General features: G+C 38.1%; 4 protein-coding genes across 6 annotated transcripts; 2 read left to right on the top strand and 2 right to left on the bottom strand.

Moving 5' to 3' along the window:
* Positions 1–138: 138 nt before the first annotated feature.
* Positions 139–13,589, top strand: LOC120767945 (CD109 antigen). Of its 3 annotated transcripts, none has more exons than XM_040094329.1 (9): positions 139–508; positions 5,851–6,754; positions 6,817–7,454; positions 7,548–9,835; positions 9,923–10,741; positions 11,606–11,799; positions 11,861–12,035; positions 12,109–12,214; positions 12,317–12,528. In XM_040094329.1, the coding sequence occupies exons 2-9, from the start codon at positions 5,871–5,873 to the stop codon at positions 12,526–12,528; spliced, it is 5,316 nt and encodes a 1,771-aa protein (XP_039950263.1). In that variant the 5' UTR covers positions 139–508; positions 5,851–5,870. The 3 variants fall into 3 exon arrangements, with proteins under 3 accessions (XP_039950263.1, XP_039950262.1, XP_039950264.1); XM_040094328.1 differs by lacking the exon at positions 139–508 and adding an exon at positions 3,353–3,479; XM_040094330.1 differs by lacking the exon at positions 139–508 and having other exon boundaries at positions 5,871–6,754; positions 12,317–13,589.
* A 1,770-nt stretch (positions 13,590–15,359) lies between these two features.
* LOC120768505 (conserved oligomeric Golgi complex subunit 3) lies at positions 15,360–18,984 on the bottom strand. Its single transcript, XM_040095230.1, has 8 exons — positions 18,762–18,984; positions 18,175–18,705; positions 17,574–18,112; positions 17,310–17,449; positions 16,952–17,242; positions 16,707–16,885; positions 16,062–16,640; positions 15,360–16,001 (listed from the first exon to the last, which is right to left on the bottom strand). The coding sequence occupies exons 1-8, from the start codon at positions 18,921–18,923 to the stop codon at positions 15,600–15,602; spliced, it is 2,823 nt and encodes a 940-aa protein (XP_039951164.1). The 5' UTR covers positions 18,924–18,984; the 3' UTR covers positions 15,360–15,599.
* A 309-nt stretch (positions 18,985–19,293) lies between these two features.
* LOC120768655 (exocyst complex component 2) lies at positions 19,294–23,125 on the top strand. Its single transcript, XM_040095430.1, has 10 exons — positions 19,294–19,474; positions 19,531–20,145; positions 20,218–20,432; positions 20,497–20,631; positions 20,690–20,837; positions 20,893–21,059; positions 21,115–21,554; positions 21,834–22,139; positions 22,204–22,620; positions 22,694–23,125. The coding sequence occupies exons 1-10, from the start codon at positions 19,366–19,368 to the stop codon at positions 22,830–22,832; spliced, it is 2,691 nt and encodes an 896-aa protein (XP_039951364.1). The 5' UTR covers positions 19,294–19,365; the 3' UTR covers positions 22,833–23,125.
* Positions 23,126–23,810: 685 nt separating this feature from the next.
* Positions 23,811–26,806, bottom strand: LOC120767702. The gene is made up of 3 exons (XM_040093899.1): positions 26,429–26,806; positions 26,056–26,345; positions 23,811–24,921 (listed from the first exon to the last, which is right to left on the bottom strand). Exons 1-3 carry the CDS (start codon positions 26,517–26,519, stop codon positions 23,926–23,928), a joined length of 1,377 nt encoding a protein of 458 aa, XP_039949833.1. The 5' UTR covers positions 26,520–26,806; the 3' UTR covers positions 23,811–23,925.
* Positions 26,807–26,955: the final 149 nt, after the last annotated feature.

The following is a 26,955-nucleotide window of genomic DNA, read 5'->3' as shown; positions in this document are numbered from 1 at the left end:
GCTGCGCAGTGCGGTATTTACATATTTGTCTTAAATATGTGTTTTTACTCTACTCTGTTAAACACCGTTATTATCTAAATTTAGTTAACTACAAAATTTATTTCTTTAATTAATTTGACGGTTGTTTCTTTCAATTAATTATCAGTTTGGATCATTACAAAGCTTTTACATTATCACCGGCAACGTAATTGAAATCGAAATGAGAAATTTGTCGCGTTTATAGGACGGCACATATAAGAACAAATAACTAGTTGACCGGTCACCACACACTACAGCAACAACTACTTTGGAATAAACCTTAACGCAATAAACAGGCACGTGTCCACCTATTCTAAACTCCATATATACATGTGTCTGATGTAGACAATAACGACGAAAGGCGTCGGCGCCAAGAATGTTTCATGTATGGCAAACTTTAATTCGGTGCGCGAAAATTTACGGTCAGTGCCGTTGAACTAACATCACATACTTATTTGCATTCATTCTTCAGAGGGTCGTCTATGTTTGAGTAAGTGATTTTATCCCTAGCTCATGATTGTTTAAGGGAAAAATTGTATACGTATGTACATGATTTGTTAATATTTATTTTACTGTGAAATTTACACGGTAGAACTTTGCACTACTTGAAAATAACTTTCAATAATAACATTGATTTTAGTGTAATTGATATATCGGAATATCTAAAAATAGCAGAGGAAACAATTTCTGGTTCCACAAAACCGTTATCAATTTTTTTTTACATTGCGTATAGTAATGTTTGGTTGTCTGTATTATAAAGTCCACTTCATTGAAAATTGTAAGGCAGGGATTGCTATGTACAATATGAATGTACCGTTGTTGTTTAAAATATTGGAATTTCAATCGCACAGCGTACAAATACCCAATATTTAAACCGGATTCTATCACATTAAACCAACTCCGAAAGCACAAACGTTCGTTTTCAAAAATCATCCATGATTTGTTGATGACAAAACTTCAAAACACTGACTAATAACACATATTGACACATACGTGACATACATATATATACCAATACACTCATTCGGCACATTACATTGTACTGATGACTGCTGAATACGAGATGGATGACGTTATTTTTGCTGGACACGAGTGTAAACTACTGACGACAACGCGATTGAAGCGAAAAACGAGATGAAACAATAAGAGATGAGGTTAGCTGTTGGCTCCTTGGTACTTTGGCACAACTCAACTAATACAATGTTGCAGTGCTACAATAGGTTGTACCATCACCAAGCTTAAAGCTTAAATAAAGTCAGCCAGCCATTCAGCCTCCGACAATGCACTACATTTTCTATACACATTTCTATGCAAGATTAAACTGCATTCCAATAAAAAGTAATAAATGTAGAAACAAATGCAGGCGAGCTAGGAGCGCCACAAATGACAGCATTTGTGGGTGAGGCGATGATGACGGATGCCAATATGTTACTATGTATTAAATGTTTATGTATGTATGCAGTCATTTTATACGTGTTTGGGTGTCAAATAAATTTTGCGTGTGCATGTGCTGGTTAGCTATTACTAAACGGTGAATCAAATCACGAGTTAACGTCTCAGGAGAAGAGCTAGTCATTGGTAGCGAAGAAATCGGTGATGATACTTCAATATTTCTATTGATCAATTTCTGTACAGAACACTTACACTCATATTTCAGTTGCATTTTCTTCACCTATATTGTATTTTATTTCTTTGGAGAATAAAAAGAACGAATTGTGAACAACCAATTGTTCACTAAACTCGCAGGCAAAAACAAAAATAGAATCGAGGTGCTCCGGGCTAGTTTATGGACGCAGCGTTTGCAAAGAACCATAGCGGTCAATTTTGGCCATTAAGGGGAGCACCTAAAAATTTACAGATCAGCTCCACCTTACTTTCAATCTTATGTGTCGGCTGTAGTAAACCAAATATACAAACACATGCACAAACACTCTGTTTTACCTTACGGGATATACCCAATTCTCATTTATGCAATAATCGTACAACAACAGCAACTAAGTTAAGAACAACATACGAAATGATTTTTTTCTTTCGAAGGAAAATGGCACAAACCCCACGATGAAAACGAAAAATGATGATACACGAGAACGGGCAAAAAATTCCTCCGATGGCCACGGACGGCAATGACGAAATTCTTTGCCGTTCCCTTATGTTTTCCTGCTTTAGCAGATTTTCCGTTTTGTGTTGGTATTTTTCGTAGTATGGTTAGTACAGGTGTATGAGTACTAGAGTGTATAGTGTGGATTGTAGTGGTAGAAGAGGATTTGCAGAATGGTAGTGGTTCTTTCTTCATAGAAATTTCATTTTCTTGTTCATCATCCGAATCAAATTTTACTTAATCCTCTCCTGTTCAATATGATTTTATTTCATAGCCATTTTCATGCGTTCACCTTACTCTTTATCCTTTTTTACGAATGCTTCCTTCCTTCCACGTTCCTCTTTTTTCTATCCACGTTCAATTCCAATTCACTTCGCCTTTTCACTTTTCGATTTTTTCTCGTCGAGAAATTTTTTCACATTTTTTTCTTAAACTCATCACTGCACTCTTTTTTTCCCGCTGTTGTTCATAATTATTGCATTATGGCAAACTATTCGTCGTCAATACACCTCGCACTTTATAATTATTTTATGAATTTACCTAAGCACAGAATACAGAATTTTATTTTCTTCTATTCTTCCATTGATGATGAATTTTTCACTTCGCTCGCACTTCAGTCAGCGAGTGACCTTAGATGTGCGCAGGGTTGTAATAATTTAACTGTCAAAATCAACCATGTACCGATTGCAGTGAAACGTCTGGATTTTATGTAACGAGTACTGTTGTAAATAGCCGAAGTGACGGCAACACTGTTCATTAAAGAGTTGCTATTAATTCAAATAAGTCTTCAAGAACCTGTAATAAACTAATTTCTTTTATCAAGCCAAATCAAATGTCGGAATATCAACAAGAATTGATGAAGAAATCAATTTAGTATTGTGTTTGCAAAATATTATAAATAAATCTTATATTTGAGTGATGGAACGACATTATGATAGCAAAATATACGACATTTTTATTTGGGCGGTTTTGTGCTAAAATACTACATTTAATAAGCGCTCAGTTACAAATCCTGGATAATCTATAGAAAATATATAAAATAAATGCTCTTTTTGGAAATCTCATGTTTGGAGAGAAATGAATACCAATTGGACATTGAGGCATTCCACCTGTTTTAATCAAAATAAATGGGGATAATGGTAACACTGTTTATGTAGTAGACTGATAAATTTGTACTAGATTGTGTTGGGGGAGGGAAAATAGCATTCATTAGTTTGTCATCACGGTAGTTCGTTGTGAATTTAATGTGTGTTATTTTTGATTTGTTTTACGATTAATTTGGTTTATATTAGTTATTAATTCGTTTACAAATAATGTGGGGAAAGTAATTACCTTATTAAATCAACGGATATATTATTATAAGGTAAGTGCAATTAAGTTAAAAACCATTGCTGTTGACAACGCCCGGGCGAAGACAGGCTTGACAAATACCTTTGGTTAGTGCTATTGTAATTGAAAGCTTTGTTGTTGGTACATGGGCGTTGACCAAAAATTGAAATTTGTTATTATGTTTGAAACACTCAAATTCAATAAGATATTTATGAAAAATCGCCTAATACTAATGAAAAAATTTTGCAAATATGAAAAGGAATGCTGCAAAAGTGGTAGCAGGTGTCAGTGATCACCACCATCAGAGGGAAATTCGTGGAATTATATTGGCAATTCATGGCTTCGGTTTGTGTACATATCTAATATATATGTACATATACCCACATTTTTTACATTATCCCCTTAGTTAATTCGAATATTAAAATGAAAAGGTTTGCAAATTACATTTCCACTTCACCTACCAGCCAACCAGTTTGGTCATTACGCTTTGGCCCCTGGACGTGCGCCCTTCATTAATTAATTCATATTATGATTCATATAAAAGGGGTGAAAAGTATGCACTATATACATACATATGTATGAATAGCGGTAGGTGCTACAACAAAAAATATTGAATGAATTTATGTAAATAATAGGAAGCAGTAAGTTCTTCCTATACATATATAGTATTGCAAATATGCAGTAATTATATATCCACGGCGATCGCTTGAATGCGCACGCGACAGCAGTTTCTGTTTGCCATGCAGTAATTTTGGTTGCATGTGTAACTATTGCAACACTCGCAACTAGCTGAGATAGCTAGTCAAGTGTCATAGAGCACATGAAATGCATCTGATAATCTTTGTATGCATATAACTTTATGTGTATAAATGTAGTGGTGCGTAAACAACATCCGTATTGAAATAGATAGTGGCTGCAGCCGCATTATTTTGAAATTTAATCCGTCGGCTTTCAAAAGTTACCTAACACCGCTATTAAAAAAAATCATTTGCATTTGCATTTCGGTTTACATTTATTGGAAAATGTGAAATGTAACTTGATATACTAAAAATGCGTACTGATAACCCTAAAAGTATCAATCGATAACCCCAAAACTAACAAATTAGGTCGTTCATGAAAAAACTACAAAATTATTGATTAATAGTTTATGTACATACATATGTATGTATAAATCAAAAAATAGCAGGTACACTTACATGTTTTATTACTTCTCAAAATAAAATTTGATTGTTTGGTCTACATGGAAATTTGATTATCCGCTTTTAAACAACGTCTGACAGAATAAATACACAGAACATATACTTACAATATTTGTGTATTTGTATTAATCAATCAGTATTGTTGTGGTTGCGCTTTCTCAATTCTTAAAGCCCATATTACGTAAATCATTAGTCCATTGACTTTCCGTCCGCTGAAATGAACTCTAAAAATACACAAAATGTTCTGATTTCCCAATAGGTTTTTTTTATCTTACGACGGGGAAACACAGCTATTATCCAAAGGCATCCAGTTGTTCGTATCAACGCGCCTAACACGTATCAGCCTATAGAGAATTTGGCATCGACACGCACTAATTTTAGAGTATGTTGGATTTGAGGCTATACGACGCAGTGTTTCGGAAACAGCAAATCATTTGGTAAACTTGTTCTGTTTATTTACGCGACTGATTAATTGGATTTAAAAAACTCAGAAACTCGAATTTCATGTTAACTCAACGATCATTGTTCTTTGCTTATTTTTTTTACTAAGTTTAAATAATATTAAAATATGTACATATATGATTTTTTAAAATATTTTCGTGTTGGCTGAAATTAACATTGTATTTCGTTTGTACGAAATGTATTTTTGGCTGGGATTTAGAATAGCATCACCGGTTTTCGGCAATAAAATGGGTATCACTGGAAAGGTGACGTTCTCCAGATCACGAAAATATTATATATATAGTTGCCGCTGACTTATAGTTTTTAAGATATTTGCATTTAAAGTTAAAAAATTCACTACTTTTAACTTGATAATTTGTATGTTGTATCAATGTAAAATTGTTAATTTTTCAACTTTAAATGAAAATATCTTTAAAACTATAAGTCAGCGGCAACTAAATGTATATATTTTCGTGATCTCCTTTCCATTGATACCCATTTTATCCCCGAAATCCGGGGATGGTATTCTAAATTTTACCCGTATTTTTTTTTACTGTTCACATGTTTGTGTTCCACTGTACATGTCGTTTTTGAACATGTTCATATGTACATATAACACGGTGCAGTTCGATTTGTACGCTTGCACTACACTAAATATTTAAAATTATTTTTTAGTCGTCGTTATTCACATAAGTGAGTGGTGTATAACCGTTCAGGCATAATATTATTAAACTTAATTTATAATCCTAATTCTTTCACTTGCAGAAAACTATAGAGAAATCTCAATGAGTCCCAAGGGGATATCGCTATGCGACATGTACTTTTTGCTGTCACTTAAACAATGTGTCTTTACGGCTGTGTTTCTTACGCTTTTGTGGAATTCAAGCACAGTCGCTGCGCAGCAGGATACTTATTACAACACCCAACAACAACAGCAATCACAGACTTTCAACCAAAACAATCCACAAAATTCCTTCCCAGGTTCTCAAGGCTACGACGATACGAATCAACGCTTCAATACTGATGCTTATAACCCTAATCTCAATCAAAATACAAATACTCGTTACCGCACAGATAACTTCAATGATTTGCCAAATGATGAGCGCCCAAACACCAGCTACGGCGCTGATGAAGACTTGAATTTCGGCCGTGGTAAAACGTCATACAATGTTAAGGCCACTTTCCTTGAATCTTTCCACTCACGAGAGCCGACTTATTTCATTGTATCATCGCGTATGGTACGACCCGGTCTTATCTATAAAGTGGCCGTATCTATATTGCGTGCTCAGTACCCAGTTACGGTGCATGCTAGTATTTCGTGCGATGGTGTGCAAATAAGTGGCGATTCCAAGGATGTGAAAGTGGGCGTGCCTGAAACTATGCTTATGCGTGTGCCGCCAACTAGCGTGGCTGGAGAATATAAGCTGCGAGTAGAGGGCTTTTACCAGGACATTTTTGGTGGTCTAGCATTCCTGAATGAAACACGCTTGGATTTCTCACAACGCTCGATGAGTATATTCATACAAACAGATAAACCGTTATACATGCAAGGCGAAACGGTGCGTTTCCGTACAATACCGATTACTACCGAGTTGAAAGGTTTCGATAGTGCGGTTGATGTTTACATGATGGATCCAAACAGACACATTGTGCGACGCTGGATATCACGGTATAAAAAATATTCAAATTGCAATTTTACTTTATAATAATATTTTTTTTTCTATATTACAGACAATCAAATCTTGGCTCTGTTTCTTTGGAATACAAACTTTCTGATCAGCCGACTTTCGGTGAATGGACCGTACGTGTTATTGCACAAGGACAGGTGGAAGAAGGACATTTCAGTGTGGAAGAATATTATCAGACCCGATTTGAAGTTAATGTAACAATGCCGGCATTTTTCTTCACCACCGATCCCTTTATACACGGTCGTGTTATGGCCAATTTCACTAGTGGTCATCCAGTACGTGGCAATCTTACGTTGAAAGCTACTATTCGGCCTATAGGCTACTTCAGTAATCAGGTTTTGAATGAAAAGTTCCGTCTGGGTCGTTCGCCCACCGAGGAAGCTGCACGGCACATACAACACCAGCAACAAATGTATTATAATCAATATAGTCCAGTACCGACACCAGAGGATGTTAATCGTAATCAGGATATGCTCTATCGCAATCAATATGTGGTTGAACGTCACTATGAATTTGAGGAAGAGTGGCCATTCTGGGTGCGCAAGCCGGACGTGGCGGAGACATATGACTCCTGGACTAATAGTTATAGGAAAACTCTACCGTTTTTGCGTTATTTTAATGGAACATTCGACTTCAAGTGGCCAATACGGGAATTGGAAGTTTTGGTACCTAATTTGGCGGGTGAGATGCTTTTCATTTTCATATTCACAATTTTTTTTTTTTTTTTTAAATTGCACTCCATTACAATGTCTCGTTTTTATTTTCACAATACAGGTATGGAAGTATTGATCACAGCTACAGTTGGCGAGAAATTCTATGATGAAGTGATATCGGGTTACGCCATTGCTCGCATCTATAATTCCAGCATACGTGTGGCCTTTTTAGGCGAATCTCCACAGGTTTTCAAACCAGCTATGCCGTTCACCGCATATTTGGCTGTGGAATATCATGATGGTTCACCAATTGATGAGAATCTGCTTAGAGCAGCCGTTATGGATGTGACCGGGTTTGTAGAAAGCAAAAGCGGCGGTCGACGCGAATGGCCTGCCACGCGTCTACAAATGTCTGCCTCCAGCCCAGGCATTTGGGCGGTGAAAGTGGATATACGCAACGATTTACAACTGGATGATCGCCCACAGTCACGTGATTTTCTAAATGGTGTTGAACGTATGCGATTACAGGCGAGTTTTGTTGATCCACGTGGAGAACGTGCTCAAACAGAACTTCTCATGGTCTCACATTATTCACCTCGGAATCAACATATCAAAGTTTCTACGAGCACGGACACGCCTGTCGTTGGAGAATATATCATCTTCCACATACGCACGAATTTCTACCTGGAAGACTTTAACTATTTAATTATGTCGAAGGGTGTGATCCTAATGAATGATCGTGAAACAATAACCGAGGGTATACGCACCATTGCGGTTGTGTTGAGCGCCGAGATGGCGCCAATGGCTACAATTGTCGTTTGGAAGATTACACTTGCCGGGCAAATAGTTGCGGACTCGCTCACATTCCCAGTTAACGGCATATCTCGTAATAATTTCACCGTGTACATCAACAATCGTAAGGCGCGAACTGGTGAAAAAGTGGAGGTGGCTATATTCGGTGAACCCGGTTCATATGTTGGACTTTCAGGCATCGACAGCGCTTTTTACACAATGCAAGCGGGCAACGAGTTGACCTATGCCAAAATAGTTACGAAAATGTCTTCATTCGATGAGCAAACCAATGGCACTTACAAACATGTCTGGCATACACATGCTGGCACACCTGATGAGCTTGTATACTTCCCGGCCTCCTCGTTCGGTATTGACGCGAATCGCACGTTTGCCTACAGCGGCCTAATCGTATTTACCGACGGCTATGTACCACGTCGTTTCGACACCTGTAATCGCACACTCGGCTATGGCGAATGCCTTTCAGGACGTTGCTATTCGCTGAATAAGCAATGTGACGGTCTGTTCGACTGTGACGACGGCACCGATGAGATCGGCTGTCGCGTGCGCAATGACACCGAGCTTTTAAATTATCGCAAATATCGCTTCAATCGCATTTTGCGGCACTATGAAAATGTTTGGCTGTGGAAAGATGTAAATATTGGTCCACACGGCCGTTATATCTTCAATGTTGAGGTACCAGATCGACCGGCCTACTGGATGGTGAGCGCATTCAGTGTTAGTCCATCCAAAGGTTTCGGCATGTTGAATAAAGCAATCGAGTATGTGGGCGTGCAGCCGTTCTTCATCAATGTCGAAATGCCAGAACATTGCAGGCAAGGCGAACAGGTTGGCATACGTGTGACAGTCTTCAATTACATGACCACACCCATTGAGGCGACTGTAGTGTTGCACGGCAGCAAAGATTACAAGTTTGTGCATGTTGAGGAAAACGGCATAGTGCGTTCCTACAATCCACGCACATCATTTGGCGAGCACCAATTCTTTATCTATTTGGAGGCACAGGGCACTACCATTGTCTATGTACCGGTGGTGCCGCAGAAATTGGGCGACGTTGATGTTACATTGCATGTTGCCACGCTGCTCGGCACTGATACCATCACACGTCGTCTTCATGTCGAATCGGACGGCTTGCCTCAGTACCGTCATCAATCCATACTGCTTGATCTATCGAATCGCGCCTATGTGCTGGAATATATGCATGTGAACATAACACAAACGCCGGAAATTCCTTATCAAGTAGACCGTTACTTTGTTTACGGCTCAAATCGTGCACGTATATCCGTTGTGGGCGATGTGGTGGGTCCGATCTTCCCCACAATGCCGGTGAATGCAACCTCGCTGCTTTACTTACCAATGGAATCTGCGGAACAGAACGCCTTCTCGTTCGCGGCCAATCTGTACACTATCATGTACATGCGTTTGATTAATCAACGTAACAAAACGACGGAGAAACACGCTTTCTATCACATGAATATTGCTTATCAGCGACAGTTGAGTTTCATGCGTGCGGACGGTTCTTTCTCGCTTTTCCGTTCGGATTGGAACAACTCGGCATCTTCGGTGTGGTTGACAGCGTACTGCGTGCGCGTGTTCCAGGTGAGTGCCATCATTGCTTTATTATCAGTCTCAATATATTTTAACCGATTAACTGAATCGAAAATATTTGTCTAATCCGACTAACAGGAAGCTTCATTTTATGAATGGGAAAACTTTATCTGGATTGATTCGACCATTATTGATAAAAATATGCGCTGGCTGTTGCAACATCAAACACCGGAAGGCGCTTTCTACGAAGTCACTTGGTTGCCCGATCGCAAAATGAATCGCACGAATTTCGCGAATAATACCAGTCTACAAAACCGCAATATCACACTAACATCGCATGTGCTAATCACACTGGCTTCGGTTAAAGATCTTTCTGGTTCGTTGGGTGCACGCGTTGCTCTGGCCCAACAACGCGCCATATCGTGGATCGAGCGTAACATGCAATTTTTGGAAGACACTGATGAACCATATGACGTAGCCATCACCGCATATGCGCTCTTACTCTGCAAATCACCAATGGCCGAGCATGTATTTTCCATATTGCGTCGACATGCACGCGTAATTGGCGATTTCATGTACTGGGGTAGCAAAGAGGTGCCGCAACCGCCAAAGAAATTGGAAAATCAAAAATGGTTCTCACTGCCACGCCTTCCGTACGAGTTTGACGCTTTGAATATCGAAACGACAGCGTATGCTTTGTTGGTTTATGTGTCGCGTCGTGAATTCATAGTGGATCCGATCGTGCGCTGGTTAAATGCTCAACGTCTGAACGATGGTGGCTGGGCGTCCACACAAGACACCAGTGCAGCTTTGCGTGCCCTAGTTGAGTACACCGTGCATTCGCGTATACGTGAAGTATCCTCGCTGACTGTTGAGGTCGAGGCTTCGTCGCAAGGTGGCAAAATACAAGCGCTCCACATCGATGATACAAATTTGGCGCAACTGCAGTCCATTGAGGTGCGTTATTGCCCGCAAATTATAGATATTTTTTGCTCTGTGTCTTCTTCATGAAATTTGACGTAGCAGCGTTTCTGCATTCAAAGAAACTTTCCAGATCGGACCACTATAGCATATTCGTATAGTTTTCATACAAACCGAGCGTCCGAAATTAAGTTCTTATATGGAAAACATTTTTATTTATCGAGATATCTGCATGAAATTTAACCTGTATTTTTTTCTAGGGCAACATTACGATATCCGAAGAGATTTTTCAGATCGGACTACTATAGCATATAGCTGCCATACAAAGTGAACGATCAAAATTAAGTTCCTTTATGGAAAATATTTTTATTTATCGAGATATCTTCACGGAATTTTACATGTATTATTTTCTAAGGCAGCATTACGATATCCAAAGAAATTTTTCAGATCGGACGGTTATAGAATATAGCTTCTTTACAAACTGATTGAAGTAAATAAAGTTCTTGTATGAAAAACCTTTTTTCTGTTGAGATATCTTGTTGCAATTTGGCATGGATAGTTTTCCAAGTCAACGCTATGATGGCATAAGAAATTTTCGAGATCGGAGTGCTATAGCAAATAGCTGCCATACAAATTTAACGATCCAAAACAAGTTCTTGTATTAAAAACATCTTCACATGATTTTTATCAAAGACAGCATTACGATATCCCAAGAAAATTTTCAGATCGGACTAGTATAAAGCAAAACTGTCATATAAACCGAACGTTCCAAATTAAGTTCTTGTATGGAAACTTTCTCATTACAAAGGATATTCTCATTATAAAGGATATTCTAGCTTCAGTGCAGCCGAAGTTAACGTTTTTTCTTGTTTTAACTAAATTAACCTCTTTTCGTAACAGATACCGGAATCCTGGGGCACAGTTAAAGTGCAAGCTAAAGGCGCTGGTTATGCGATATTACAAATGCATGTGCAGTACAACGTGGATATTGAGAAATTCCAAACGAAACCGCCAGTGCCAGCCTTCGGTCTGCACACCCGCGCCATTTTCCACGGCAGAAATCAGTCGCACATATCCTACATTGCTTGTCAAAAGTAAGACCATAAACGAAATTTCTTGATTTTATGCCTGCAACAATCTTAATTCACTTTTTAGTTGGATCAACACACGCGAATCGGAACGTTCTGGCATGGCAGTGCTGGATGTCGCCATTCCCACCGGCTATTGGATACAGCAGCAGCGACTCGATCACTATGTGCTGAGCAATCGCGTGCGCAATTTGCGCCGCGCTAAATATTCGCATCAGAAAGTCATCTTCTACTTTGACTACGTAAGTCTTTATACCCCAAAAGTTTATGGATATATTAATATTAATTGAATATGTTTTACTTAACTACACACAGCTCGACCAGGAAGACATTTGCGTCAACTTCACCATCGAACGCTGGTACCCAGTGGCGAATATGTCGCGCTACCTGCCCATACGCGTCTATGATTATTATGCGCCCGGTAAGCAATAGCTAAAATGTTTTATATAGCATGCTAACTATTTCTCTGACATCTAAGTATCGGTTAAAATGTGTTTTTCTTTTTTTTTTTGGTGCTTTTCAGAGCGTTTCAACGAGTCCATATTCGACGCCTTGCCTACATATTTGCTGAACATCTGCGAGGTGTGCGGCAGTTCGCAATGCCCCTACTGTTCGATTTACAATATGGGCTGGCGCGCCACGATGTCCGTGTCACTAGTGTTCTTCAGCGTATTTATTTATCTGATGCGCAGTCGAATGCATATCGTTTTGAATTGCCTCCATTTACTCACCTAGTGCGCATATGCCATATTCGAAAACAACAAAAAATCACAACAAACACTTTTGTGCCTTCTCTTTAAACTTTTACTTCCACAATTTGAATTTGAATTTTGAAAATTTTAGTTTAGAACGTATTCTTGAAATTTTCCGCAATCGTATTTTAATTTTATTTTTTAATGTGTTCACAAATTACATACATACATGAGTAAATACATAGTTAAGCTAGAAAAGACAAATATGTATGTATAATAGATTGGCTCAATTAGCCTTATTGTACCCTCGAATCTAATTTATTTGTGAGTTACCGAGTCGATATAAGTTTTATTTTTTTTGATGCAGCTTAATTGCCAGCGCAGAGCTCAGCAAACGTATTCCGTCCAACACTGTGGCGCCGTCTTTTATTTTGCAACCAATTAACTATATATTAGAAACTTTTTGTTTATGTTAGTGTAGTGCATTTTTAAACTACGATTTACTTTAGTTGAAAGTCTTAAATATGATTAAAACGCATGAAATGAAACCAATAATTATTGTATGTTAAGTAAAAAACCGAAAATCTCACATGTACAAAGCTAAAATAGCTGATACTCGTATCATATAAACATATCCCCAATAGCATTTGCAGCAAATCTCGATTACTAAAGTGTCTTAGCGCATATTATTGAAATGAAAAGTGTATTTTTTGTACTAAATTCATAAATGGTTAATCAATTTTATTCGATTAACTGCCTTTTTTATATTGAAGTTTGTATTGTTGAAAACAAAGAAGTATGAAATCTACAGTAGCAATAAGTTACGTAACGTACATAGTCTTATAAACATATAACTGCATAAAACTTACATATACATACATATGTATGTATGTATAACTAATAAACCGACGTTAAGTTCACATTGTAAAAAGTATATGTAATTTATATACCATATACACACACTACTACATACAAAGAAATGTTAAGCAAGCAATTTGCAAACGAAAAGCTTTTATAAGACATGTTTTATAAGCGATAATTGTATCCGTCCTTTTTATGTGAAAATCGAATGAATAAATAAAAATTGAACTTTTTTCACTAATATTAGAAAAAATATATTTTTTGTTGTTGAATGGTGTTCAGTGCCTGTTGGAAATTAATCGCGTCCGAAATGTAGTCGATAGTTCATCGAAGTGCTTACAGTACCCTCTTTTTTTTGTTCCAAGGAAGCGGTTTCGTTTCAAGCAGGTGACTTGCAGGTTTCTGCCTAAACTCCCGAGTAATAACGAGCTACTGCTCGCTGCATTCGGACGAAATGAGACAACGATAACCCTGTCGAAATTAAATTCGACGGTCGTGCCTCCTCGGACTTGCAGAACTGCGCCAGCTATTTTAGCCGGCAATTTATACTGCACTCTTCGGTGGACAAGGCGAAAAGATGTGTTCACTGACGAAGAAGTTCAGAGTGTCATCAAGAAATCAAGGGCATGGAAATACATCAAGCCAGAAGGAATAAATATACCGATGCTTAAACACACAGGCTCGACGAGAGTAAGCCTATTTCACCAAGGTCTGCAATTTGTCATTGACCAGCCTTTACATACCCGATGTGTGGTGCGGAAAATCGGAAGGCTGGGCCCACTTCTGGAACCTGTATTTTGGTACTTCCAAACCCAATGGAATTGATGACATTAGCACAAAAGCGAACGCCTATTTCCTAGAACTATTGCTGTTGTATTTACATTTGCTTAGAAGGCAAAGAACTAAACTGGCGCAAAACCAAACTGTTTCCGGAAACTAACATAACACTACTGAAGAAGATTCAGACTTGTCCGTTGACGTCCCCTACGGCGACAGGATGTATCACTTTGTTATCGGAACACATCTTAAATATATAACGGAGCCTCTAAGCTCTGCTTCTCAGTGTTCGCTCTGATTATTGCATACCCTCATCATTCGCGAGACTTCCTGAACTCTTTCATCTAAATAGCTTGTTTCCTGAGACTCCATTATATAGGGCTTTCTTTTAGCTATCCGATAACATTACACAGCAAGTACATATCTTCGATTTTAGGAACAGTGGGTTACCATCCCTATTCAAGTTAAGGAATTATAAGCCCGAGTGAATTTCAAAATTTCGACAAAAAGTTTCGGAGATATCAAAGTAGGATTTTTTTAACTTAGTGTGATCGGCTCTAAAAATTTTTAACTAATTTTTCTCGTAACGCAGTTCTCCGAGTCTATAAGGAAACTTTTTCCGAAGCGGCTAGAACAATTTTTGATAAGTGTCGTTTTTTTAGACATCTGAAGTATAAAAAAATGTTTTTTTTGGAAGCCGCCATTTTCCAAAAATAAAAATTTTAACTTGTTTTGGAACATTACTTGCATCCGTCTATTTGAATTTCTTTTTTGTTGGATATGAGATAATTTTAAGGTCGCCAGACACCTTGTTTCAAAGATTCTTATTATTAGATCCGCCAAATAACAGTTTTTATATGGATAAAATCAGGGTCAATACCGGTAACGTAGAACCGAGCGTTGTGGGAATTCTTTCAAAGAGCTGTTGTTGTTGTAGCGACAGATTTCTGTCGAGTCAACAGTGTTATGTCGTATAAAAACCTTTCCGGCTTCGTAGATCCGACTGACGTGGAAATGGCGCTAAGATCATGTGTTTGTTGTTGTTGTAGCGACAGTATTCTGTCGAGTCGACGGTGCTGAGCCGTATAAAAATCCGGGTCCTTTTCGGTTTCGTAGATCCGACTGTTGTTGAAACGGTTCGTATATCCTTGAAAAGATCGTCTTGATCCCGAAACCGTATCAAAGAGTTTTTTCTGAGTTGCAGTGGATATAACCTCTTAATGATAGTCTATGTTATACATGGATACATTTCACTATAGGTATATTATTATTTTATTAATACATATAAGTGGGTGACACATGGAATATAATTTTGCTTTAAGATTAAAGGTAGGCAACAACATATGTGAGCTAAGTAATAGTAAAAATAAATCAAGATTTTGTTTCGCATTCCTTTTGCATGTGTTATTCGCTCAAAGTCCCTTCAGCATATACAGCATACTATGTAACTAACGGTTTGAACGCTTACGAAATCAGCTACACAATAGCTTCCGCCTCCGTTTCCGCTGTTGCAGTTGTGTCATTATCATTTGGCTCTGAAAGCGTTGTCGGCGCAGGCGAAGCTGCTGAGGAACCGGATTCGGGCATTTCGGGTAGATTTTCCATGGTCGCTAGCGGCGTAACACCGCCTTCAAACGACACACGCTTCTCGAAACTTATGCGTCTCGCTTGCGCCGATTCCTCGTTGGAAGAGGTGCTGGTCTTTCGCGTCGCCGCTGAGAAGTTCACAATACCTTCTGTGGCCAGAATGCTTGCGCTGGACAATAATATAGACACCTGCTCGGCCGTTGGACAACCGGTGATGATCATATCGTCGTTATTGTAACCATTTGTGGAGAGCAGTTGCTCCAATTTAACGAATGTTTGAATGATGTTATTCTGCAGAAATGTAAGGTTAAATATGTTATATGGTTAGCGATTCAGTAAACCAATACTTACACGAATCGGACGAAAGATTATAAACTCTGTATCGCGATTGCTTAAGTAGAGTTGCATGGAACGTTGTAGTGACGACAATTTATTCTTTATTAGACGCTGTGTCTCTTGAATGATACTGCTAATTTGCTGTGGGCTCGCCCACGCGCTCTGTCTTAAAGCATAGTTCACTTTGGTCGCAGCTGTTCCGTCCTTTTCATTTCCACCGCCTTTGTTGTCCTTAGTTTGTAAGAGCGTTTGCGCTTTGTCTAGAAATTTTAAAATGGGCGAAACAAGCATTTGCACCGCATCCTTTATAAATTGTTCGCAGACCATTTTCAGATGACGATCGACTTCTTTACGCGAGTCCAACAGATGTTCCTTAATTTGTGGCGTGCCTTCAAGCAAAAACTCGAGTAGCGCATTATTGCTGCCCATTGAGAAAAGCTGCTTGCGCTTTTGCAGCAGACCAAATGCTGCTGTCTTCACTTTGCTAAAGTCCAACGAAGTCTCTTTGATGGTGAAATCTACGCGAAAAGGCGCTATTTGCTCGCGCAAAATAAGGAGATGCTTTATTTCGAAAAGTTCGCCGTCTATTGGGGTCTATGGTTTAGTTGTAAGAGACATTAGTATAGAGCTAGAATATATGTATATAAAAATCTTGCATACTTTCGCTGCGGAAATTTTCGTTGCTGCAGCGGAGACACTTTGAATGCAGAGTTTCAGTGCCTCCTGAGAGAGTCCTTGAAATATGGGACGATCTACGCAACGGTACAGGCGTGAAAGACACACTAATGTGCGGCGTACGGTTGGATACCACATGCCATGGAGGTCGGCAGGAGAAGAGTCTGTCAAATGTGTATTATATAATATTAGCAAATTATGCACCTTACACTTTGACTTTGTTAATTTACTTATGTTTCGTTGTCGATTTGCAGTGTCGACGCTTTCCGTTTCTATTGCACTTGAAATGCTCGAATTGAGCGATGAACGCGAATCATAACGTCGTATATGCTGTGTATCCTGTAGAGACAATGCGATGCTCTCCATCATTTCCAGCTTATCTGGGTAAGCCAGATCGCCAGCTGATGGATTATAATTCAAAATGTCCGATTGCAAATAAAGATGCGCACGAAACACCAAACGCTCTTGAACATCCTGAAGTAGCTGATTTGCAGTGTTCGCAAATGCTTCGAGTGCGCCAGCTTTTTCGAAAATAATTTTTTTTAGTAAAATTTTCAAACAATGTCTGAAGTATGGTAAATAGCTTACGATTTTGTTGTACGTGCTCCTCGAGCATTTCTATGCGTAAAATGGAACAAATTTCCGCCAAAGTTTCCAAGTGGTTAATGTGTATAATGAAGGGTCGCATTGTGTCATACAATATGGTGCAAAGTCCCTCCAAATAAGTGCTAAAAAGTACAAATTTTTCATATAATGAAGTAGAACAAGTAAAATAATAAAAAAAAATAAATAACTAAAAAGAAATAGAAATTGCAAAAATAATAATAAAAATACTCTAAGATTGTTACTTACGTCAACTGTTCGCTGCCTAATGCGAAAAATTGAAAGAATAGCCGCTGTTCGTCCTGGCAAACATGCACTAGAAATGCGCAAGCGCTACGGGTTAGCGCGCAATGGTCGCCTTTATGTGCGGCTTTCAATTCCAATATTGCCTTATTAACAGCGGGTGACATAATGAGTGCCCGTTCGTTTAGATAGTTTTGATGCATTTCACCCAGCAACTGCTCATATTCGGCGCTGCGTTCTAGACGAGACTCAACTAACTGCGCTACACGTTTAATCTTTACGGCAGCTGTTTGGTATTTGCCATAATATAAAGCGAATGCGGCATCCGGCGAACTGTTTGTTATAGTTGCACTATTTTTCTTGTCAGTGTCCGAAATGTTTGCAGTTGCGCTTTGCAGGGTAGTTAAGTGCGCTTGTTTTGGATGTAGCGTAGCAGCGGTAGCTTGCGACATAATAACGGATGTATAATTTTTTATTAAAGTCACCGCTTTGGCCAGACAGTGTTTGTATTTAACTGTATAAGAACCAGCATCCTTGAACTTAGGCTAAAAATATATACAAATTTTGTTAGTCTGAAACTACAAATGTTTATGTTTTTGTACTTTACATTTGCTCTCATATATTCAAGGCACTCGTCGATACGATCCAAACAATCACGAAATGCCTCGCTTGCCACCGATAGTGTAGGACTCTGCAGTCGCTGATGCAGCAGTTCTACTTGACTAAAGTAGTGTAATCGTCGTTGTATTTCTTCCCCAAGCTTATGTAAACGCTGCTGTTCCTCCGTCAATTGCTCGCTGGCTGTATTTAAAGCACTAGTTTTTTGCGACACCGTCTCATATTCATTTTTTAAGGTGTTCAACTGCTGCATTGCCGAGTTGATCTGTTCTAAAATTTCTCCACATTCTGCATCCCGCTGTTCCAATTGTTGCAAGTATTGATAATATTGCGCATCTGTATGCCTGGTAATTTCCTCGTTGACACGATCGTACCAAAGGAGAAAGTCTCTGGTATTATTAATACCAGGAGCTGGCAAAGCCTGCAATTCTTGTGCGCTGGCACTAAGTGAACTTTTAATATTTTTTATGTCATCTTTGATTATGGTATCTGCAGCGCTTGCAATGGATGTAGACTCCGACTGCACATGAAAAATCGCTCATCAGTTGCTATTTATAAGGGTGGGGTGGTAATTACCTCTTTGAAGTTTCGGCACTGGTTAGTTATCACATCTAAACATTCCAACTGTAAGGAATTTAAAGGAGCAAGTGCGTCACTACTTGACTCCCATTGAAGCAATCTCGTCCGTACTTTTCGTAAATTTTCATTTTCACTCTGGACCACGGCAACGTCATCCATTTCATCCGAATAAGAATTGCTGGCAAATAGTTGCTTGTATTTTTCTTTTTATCTTTTCTGTTTGTTTCGCGCACCTGAACTAATGTCAAAAGTATAGAGATGTTTAGAAACAAAGTATCAATCGAAATTTTTATATCGACTTTATAATTTTTTGTGTTTTTTGTTTTTTGAATAAATTAAAAACGAAAGTATTCTGTTTGTAATTTAAACCTGCCACTTGGAGTGTAGACTTCATTTTTTTAAATAATTAATGTGAATCAATATTACTCTAAAAGTATTTAAATAATTTTTATATAGTAATTAAACAAGGGTATAATTTGTATAGAAGTTGCAACATTGCCGATATCATTTGTTTACGTTGTGAAGTTTTTGGCTGACATTTGAAAATTACTATACTCAATTAACAATTCATTTAATAATATTTAGGCCTCTGAGATTTTGAATGGCTCCTCAACCGGTCGTAACTGGTCTTTCACCAAAGGAGGGTCCTCCAGGAACTCGTGTTATAATACGTGGAGAGTTCTTGGGCACCAGAGCTACTGATCTCATAGGTAAGCTACACCATGCTACGTGTAATATCCATTTTTGTTAACGCCCTATATCTAAGGTCTGAAGATTTGCGGTTCTGATTGCTTGCTGTCAGCCGAATGGAAATCGGCAAATAAAATAATTGCACGCACAGGCCCCGCAAAGGGCAAAGGGGACATTATTGTCACAACAATTAGTGGTGGTGAAGGCTCATCCACAGTGCAATTTCGCGCTTATCACGAAACGATAGGTCCTTTGAAAGAGTCGGCAGTATGGATAGAAGAATCACCATCGCAAAATTTTGCATGGGGTCGTCGTACTCTGGCACAATCGGTGTTGACGCAAGAAGACCCACTGGGTTTATCCATTGAAGGCAATGAACAAAAAATACCAGAAGACTTGCGTGACTTATTTCCTGAAGCAAGTGGTGACTTATCGCAAGAGAACTTTTCACCATCATGGTTTTTGCTCGAAAACCACTTGGCTACCTCTTTTGAGGACTTAAAAGCTGGTCTAGCATATTTAAAGCGAAAAGTGGAGAGTCAAAAAGAGGGTCAGTTATCATTTTTAAAATCAAATGCGGGCTCTGTGATTGATCAATTAGATACACTGATGAATATAAAAGACAAGTTGCAAGAGGACACACGAATTTTCGGTACAGAGCCGCTAAATGTGCTGGAGAACTCAATAGAGAGTAAGTATTGACTTTTCACATATTTTTTATTTGGAATGGAACATAATAATACTTCTAATTGGAATTCGATAGATTCCATATCTGAATCAAAAAATATCTTCACGGAAGTACTACTGCGCAAGGAAAAAGCAGATTCCACCCGCGCAGTTCTCTTTGCGCTATCGCGTCATAAATTTTTATTTTGCTTACCGAATTCGGTTGAACGACGTGCAGAGGCTGGCGAATATGATATTGTTGTAAATGATTATGCACGCGCCAAGAATTTGTTTGGAAAAACCGAAATACCAGTAAGCTGTGATAAATATTTTACTTTTATACTGTTTAACATATTTATTATGTTGCCATTTTCAGATGTTTCGACGTGTACTTGAGGAGGTGGATCAGCGCATTCTACAGATACGAAAACAGTTGCATGAAAAAGTAGTCAAGATGCCACAAAGCGTGGAACAGCAAAAGAAACTAATAAAGGCATTAACCAGTCTTGAGGTAAGCAAGCAATATTTATATAATTTGTTAATAATGACTTAAGTATAATCATCGTCAGGTACAACAAAGCGGTACGAGTATTGGTGACCGCATACGTAATGTTGATCCCGCTTGGGATGCCATTGAAGCGCGTGCAAAGTATTTGGAATACACATTTAAGCAAACTTTTGAACAGTATGCATCTAAGGACGCCGGTGGACAAGAAAGTAAGCTATTTAATTAACTGTTAAATGCGCTTATTTAATATATTGATTATTTTAGAATCTAAGAACCGCGATAGTTCCAATCAGCCACATAGCCGTGTGCTGTTCTGTGAAGAAATTTGTGATATCGCAGCATCGCAATTACCCGATTTATGGCGCTTAGGGCAGTTATATTTTACTGGAGAGCTACGTGGTGCACACGATCCTAAGCCAGGTGATTTCAAGGTATACTAAAGTGATTTTAATAGCATACGTTTGAATTTATACATTTATTCTGCAGCGTATGATTTTAAATGCCATTGAAAAATTCTGCGCCTACTTGCGTGTCGCCGTGCTAATTGCTTCAGATTTGCGTGCGCTGCGTCAAACGACAGGTTTGGCTTGGCCCATCGGTTCATCATCGGCCACGCATCAGTTTCTACCATGGATATCGCAGTGCTTGCGTTATACGCGCATCACCTACGCCACTCTAATACGTTTAGATCTGCCATCTGAGGCGCTGGACATCATACAAAAATTAATCGATGAAATACGTATTTTCTGCTTTTCAATAACGTTCAAACGGGCTAGTGACCGCTGTAAGAAGTTGGGTGAAGAAGAAACTTGGGAAATGGACGTAGAAGACTTTCCAGGCGCTACAATGTTGCCCAATTGTTTGGAAAAACTGCTGTTGGAGACGCTAGATGAGGCGCAAACTGCTTGTATGAATCCAGAAATAAGGTAAGTTCTAAAAAAAATTATTTTTGAAATTAAATTAATTTTTAATATTTAATATTATATTTTTATTTAATTTTTTTATATTTTTATTTTTCTTTATTTTTTTTTATATTTTTATTATTTTTTTAAATTAATTTTAATAAAATATTTTTTTTTTTTTTTTTTGTATTTAGTATTTATTTTATTTTATGTTATTTTTTTAATTTGTTAAATTTTCTCTTGTTGTTTTAATTTTTTTTTATTATTTTCTTAAATTTTTTTATATATTTTTTAATTTTTTAGAGAGGGTAACTTATTGGAACCACAATCGGATGGTCAGCGGGAAGTTTCACAACGCTTGCAAGAATTCTTATCCACCTTCTGTGGTGTTATTGAAGAGTTGGCCTACCAGTCACACGACGAAGAGACACCAACTCACAACGTGTCTCAACTCATTGGCTATCCAAATGTACAGCAGAGCGCATTAATGTCTGGGCGTTTTTGGAATTCCAGTGTTATAACCTGGGAGCAGCGTATGCTTTGTTGTCTCGCCAATTGCGCATATTGCAACAAGAGTTTCTTTCCACACGTGGGCGATATATTTGTCAAGTACCAAACACATTAAAAATAAACCAAAAGCTATATTTCAAATAATTTCATTATTCTATTTTAGATATGGTTACCCCTTGCCGACGCTGGCAATTGAAACGTCGCGTTATTCCGTTAATCAGTTGTTTACAAATCTCTTGGATGCATATGTGGAACACAAAGTGGACCCATTGGTCGGCACAATAGAGCCATCAATGTATTTGGGGCGCTTTCAATGGGATAACGAAATGGAGATCGGCAAGTTGCGTCCATACGCACATGAATGCTGTGACAACTTGGTAGGTGTTTATTCCGAAATATACACCATATCGCCGGCATTGTTGCGTCCCATACTTGAACCGATTGTGCTTACCGTTTCGGAGGAGTTGGCGCGCTTAATGAGTTGCGTGCAAGAATTTAGCTATACTGGCGCCATTCAAGCTAATGTGGATATACGCTTGATAAGGGACGCCTTGAAGTTTTATACAAACGAAACGGCAAAGTAAGTTTTTTTTTTACTGTTGTTTCATATTGCTCTGAGTTCTTGCTTAATTTTGTTTGTTTGCAATTTTCAGAAATTATTTCCTCGAAGCCTTGGAGGCTATAAAACCACCACTTAATGCGGAGCAATTGCGTAAGAGCGACGAAATATTGGAACGTGTTAAGACGTGCATGAAACTGCAGTTGATGTGCTTTTCAGTCAAGGATCCATAAATTTCGTAGTGACTACGAAATAGCATAATATTTAATCTTAAGGTATTTACTTGTATTGATATTAATTACCGTTATGGTTATTTAAATATTTATTCCAATTCGAAACAAATGTCTTAAATGCATAAACGTAATATACATATATAGTATTCAGAAAAAATTTCTTACAACTCTATGGAATTATAACAATATAGCAGCCATTCAAACTGAACGATCAAAATTTAGTCCTAATATGAGAAACTTTTTATTGGACGATATATCTTCACAAAACTTGACAAGGATTACTTTCCAAGGCAACGCTACAGATGTACAGATCGGATCCCTATAGCATGTAGCTGCCATACAAAGTGAACAATTGAAATGTAATACTTGTATGGAAGACTTTTTTATTTGTCGACATATCTTCACAAAATTTAGCATGGATTATTTTCCAAGGTAATGGTACAATCTCCAAAGAAGTAGTTCAGATCGGACCACTATAGCATATATCTGGCATACAAACTGGTCGATAAGAATTCAGTCGTAGTATGAAAAACTTGTTTATTTGACGAGATATCTTCACGAAATTTGACATGGATTATTGTATGAGGTAGTGGTACATTTTCAGCAGAAATTTATCAGATCAGACCACTATAGCATGTAGTTGCCATGCAAAGTGAACAAACAAAATCTAATCCTTGTATGGAAAACTTTTGTATTTAACGAGATATTTTCTCAAAATTGAACAAGGATTATTGTCCAAAGCAACGAACTATCTCTAAAGAAATTGTTCAGATCGGACCACTATAGTATATATCCTGCATACAACCTGATCGATAAGAATCCAGACCTGGTATGGAAAACTTTTTTGACGAGATATTTTAACGAAATTTAGGATATATTATGCAAGGCTCTGATCTCAAAAGAAATTATTGAGATAGGATTTTATTAGCATATGTATATGTAGCTGCTACACAAACTGATCGATCAGATCACTCAATATATTTTTTTATATTCAACATTTTATTACCATAAAATATACGGTTGCACTTGTTATATATGTACATATAAATTTATTAAAGAATTCGAACATTCTGGGTTGACGAGATTTTAACTTTTACAGCTTAAAGTCAAATGAGAAGTCATCACCCATAGTTTGGAACTTTTCAAAGTTTTCCTTGATCGCTTTCTCTACATCAATCGAATCGAATTTCTCCTGTATACGCATCTTCACAGGGTTCTCTAGAATATCCATAATTTGATAGCGTAATAAATTGGGTAAAATATTGACGGCAGCCTCCGCAATATAATCCAAAGTACCAGCACCATCACTTCGTATTTGTATATTACCCAAATCGATTTGTAGATCATTGATTTGTGGTCGCTTACGCGTATCTAGTGATTGACTCAACTCGACTGTCACACGAATATATTGAACGGAAAATTTGAATACACCTGTACGAGATCCGAGAGTAAAATCGATTTCCCAATGACTTTCGCCGGCAATCTCCTGTGTGCCCACATGGAAATGTAATTTAATTGTATTATTCTGCATGGCTACTGACATGTCGCCAACGCGATAAAAACTCGACACACCCCAAATCCAAGAGTTCACCAACTGAAAGGTGAATATGCCAGCCGTACGATTATAGTCGGGCAAATGATATGGATCGTAACCCATATCACGTACTTTCTTTCGACCCTCGGCTATGGCCATATCTAACGGTGATATTGAATTAGGCAAAAGTCGGTCACCTAAGAATTTCTCCAGATTTCCATTTATCTCTTCGCGTAATTTCTTATCCGCTTCCGATAGCATGAACGGTTTCATGGCATCGAAGACGAGTGTGGGCGCAGAGTTGACAACGCTTTGAAATAAATTGCCAACTAAACCTAAATTCTGGAAATCCATAGACATATCACCGAAAGTGATATCCATTTTTATGCGTTCCGTGGTTAAATGTCCATCTCTTTCGACAGCTAGTGCCGCATTCGCCTTCACGTAGACATTTTTAAGCACAACTGTGAACGGTCCATTAGCTCGGGTAAACAGTGAGCTCAGCGTGTACTTGCCGCGGACGTCCATCTTGTCCAATTGTATACCGGCTTCGACCTGAAATTAAATAAAATTTGCAGGTACCAATATTAAAGGGGAAAAAATATATATATTTAACGAGTTATCTTCATCTTTAATTATTTATTTTCAGATACGGTACAATCTCCGAAGAAATTATTTAGATCGGACGACTATAGCATATAGCTGCAAACTGACCGTTCAAAATCCAGTCTTTATATGGAAAATTTTTTTATGTGGCAAAATATCTTCACGAGACTTGGCATAGGATATTTTCCATGTTAACTGTATAATCTCCGAAGAAATTATTTAGATCGGATCACTATAACATATTGCTGCAATACAAACTGATCGACCAAAATCCAGTCCTTATAAGGAAAATTTTTTTATGTGGCAAAATATCTTCAGGAAATTTGACATGGATTATTTTTCAAAGTAACGGTACAATCTCCGAAGAAATTATTTAGATCCGACCGCTATAGCACATATGTAGTTGCCATACAAACTTAGAGATTAAAATGAAGTTCTTGTATGGAAAACTATTTTATTTGAAGAGATATCTTCCCGAAATTATGGCATCAATTATTACTCAAGGTAACGGTACAATCTCCGAAGAAATTATTTATATCGGACAACTATAGCACATAGTTGCCATACAAACTGACCGTTCAAAATCCAGCCCATATATGGAAAACTTCTTATTTGACAAGATATCTTCACGAAATTTGGCATAGGGATTATTTTTCAAGGTGACGATACAATCTCCGAAGCAATTTTTGGATGTACATATGTAGCTGCCATATAGACTGACCGATCAAAATCAATGTCATTTTTATTAGTGAATGGTTTCCTAGCTCCTGTGCAACTGAGGTTAATATTTTTCTTGTTTTAAATTGTTGTTTGAACGCGTCATATTATGAACTTAGCTCTGACCGCTGAATCACTGCTTTCGCTACACACTTTTAAAACAACTGTTATCAACAACAAACACACTTAAGTCTACATACTGTCTTCTTTCCTACTAATCAACGAATTTCAAATGCGTTTCGATCTTATCATTGGCGGCGAACGTTTCACAGCTAAATTAAATTAGATTTTGTTTTGAATTTAGAAATTAATATAAATCATGAAAATTCCTAAGCTTTCTAAATAAAAATATATTCTTATATTTACCTTCATCGCCTTCAGATCCGCTTGCACCGTGTCAATACGAAATTTCGACAAACCATACGCTTTCACCTGCATCATACTCAACGTGCCCATACCGAGACTTTTGCGCATGTCCGGCACCTCCATGGGATCTGGTATTGGCGCTCCTGGAAATCCAACGGGATCTTCTTGCTTGAAATGCTCTATGACGGCGAAAAGCTGCGCCGCCAAACGATTCTCGGTTACGCGTACATTATGGTCATCCTTTGCGTCACCGGTCAAGTCAATATCTGTGTTGGACTCCTCTTCTGTGCCTTGTGGAAGTATACAATAGCGTTTTTAATCACATATACTAAACATGTATGGGTGACTATATGTATGTGTAGTGCCTATTTACCAACATCCTCATCGCGTATAACCGCCTCACTGAGATCCAAGCAAAAAAGTAAGGCGAAAGATAACGCGACCCATGCGTGCCTCATAAGCATGTTAGTTATGAATTGAAAACAACAACAAGTTATCAGTAAAATTTAACAGCATCCACGAAAATAGGAATATTCACTTATTCACACAAGTCTTTGAATACTGATAATATGGATTACACTCTAACGGCAACGGCGTTTAGGTGCCGAGTTGTTCGCGCCACGACGTTCCGTACACAAATGGCGTCATGTATCAATAGTAGCCTGAGGGAGGAATCGTTTAGAGATGCACTTGTGGGGTAGTGTAGAAAGTGAGCGAAAACGAAGCGGCTTTGAGCTCAGCTCTGAGATTAAGATTAAGAACTTTGATTAACAACAAGAGATGCTTCAGTTTAAGATAGCAGCGTGCAAAATGTGATTACTATAAATAAATTCATAATTCGAGCTGCTCTTAAAAATATTGAAGTATATTGTTCTCGGACATGAAAACATCTCCAAGGAT

Source organism: Bactrocera tryoni, chromosome 2, assembly GCF_016617805.1.
Source record: "Bactrocera tryoni isolate S06 chromosome 2, CSIRO_BtryS06_freeze2, whole genome shotgun sequence".
Classification (NCBI taxonomy): domain Eukaryota; kingdom Metazoa; phylum Arthropoda; class Insecta; order Diptera; family Tephritidae; genus Bactrocera; species Bactrocera tryoni.
This window is presented reverse-complemented; position numbering and strand designations above follow the sequence as displayed.

Coding starts and splice junctions, on each gene's coding strand:
- LOC120768655 (XM_040095430.1), top strand. CDS start 19,366: ATGGCTCCTCAACCGGTCGTAACTGGTCTTTCACCAAAGGAGGGTCCT. Junction 19,475..19,530: donor CAGAGCTACTGATCTCATAG/GTAAGCTACACC, acceptor CCTATATCTAAG/GTCTGAAGATTTGCGGTTCT. Junction 20,433..20,496: donor TTGGAAAAACCGAAATACCA/GTAAGCTGTGAT, acceptor TGCCATTTTCAG/ATGTTTCGACGTGTACTTGA.
- LOC120767945 (XM_040094330.1), top strand. CDS start 5,871: ATGAGTCCCAAGGGGATATCGCTATGCGACATGTACTTTTTGCTGTCA. Junction 10,742..11,605: donor CGCAACTGCAGTCCATTGAG/GTGCGTTATTGC, acceptor TTTTCGTAACAG/ATACCGGAATCCTGGGGCAC. Junction 11,800..11,860: donor TCCTACATTGCTTGTCAAAA/GTAAGACCATAA, acceptor TTCACTTTTTAG/TTGGATCAACACACGCGAAT.
- LOC120767702 (XM_040093899.1), bottom strand. CDS start 26,519: ATGCTTATGAGGCACGCATGGGTCGCGTTATCTTTCGCCTTACTTTTT. Junction 26,346..26,428: donor TATACGCGATGAGGATGTTG/GTAAATAGGCAC, acceptor TACTTCCACAAG/GCACAGAAGAGGAGTCCAAC. Junction 24,922..26,055: donor CGGATCTGAAGGCGATGAAG/GTAAATATAAGA, acceptor ATTTAATTTCAG/GTCGAAGCCGGTATACAATT.
- LOC120768505 (XM_040095230.1), bottom strand. CDS start 18,923: ATGGATGACGTTGCCGTGGTCCAGAGTGAAAATGAAAATTTACGAAAA. Junction 16,641..16,706: donor CGAAAATTTCCGCAGCGAAA/GTATGCAAGATT, acceptor ACTAAACCATAG/ACCCCAATAGACGGCGAACT. Junction 16,002..16,061: donor TAATCTTTCGTCCGATTCGT/GTAAGTATTGGT, acceptor ACATTTCTGCAG/AATAACATCATTCAAACATT.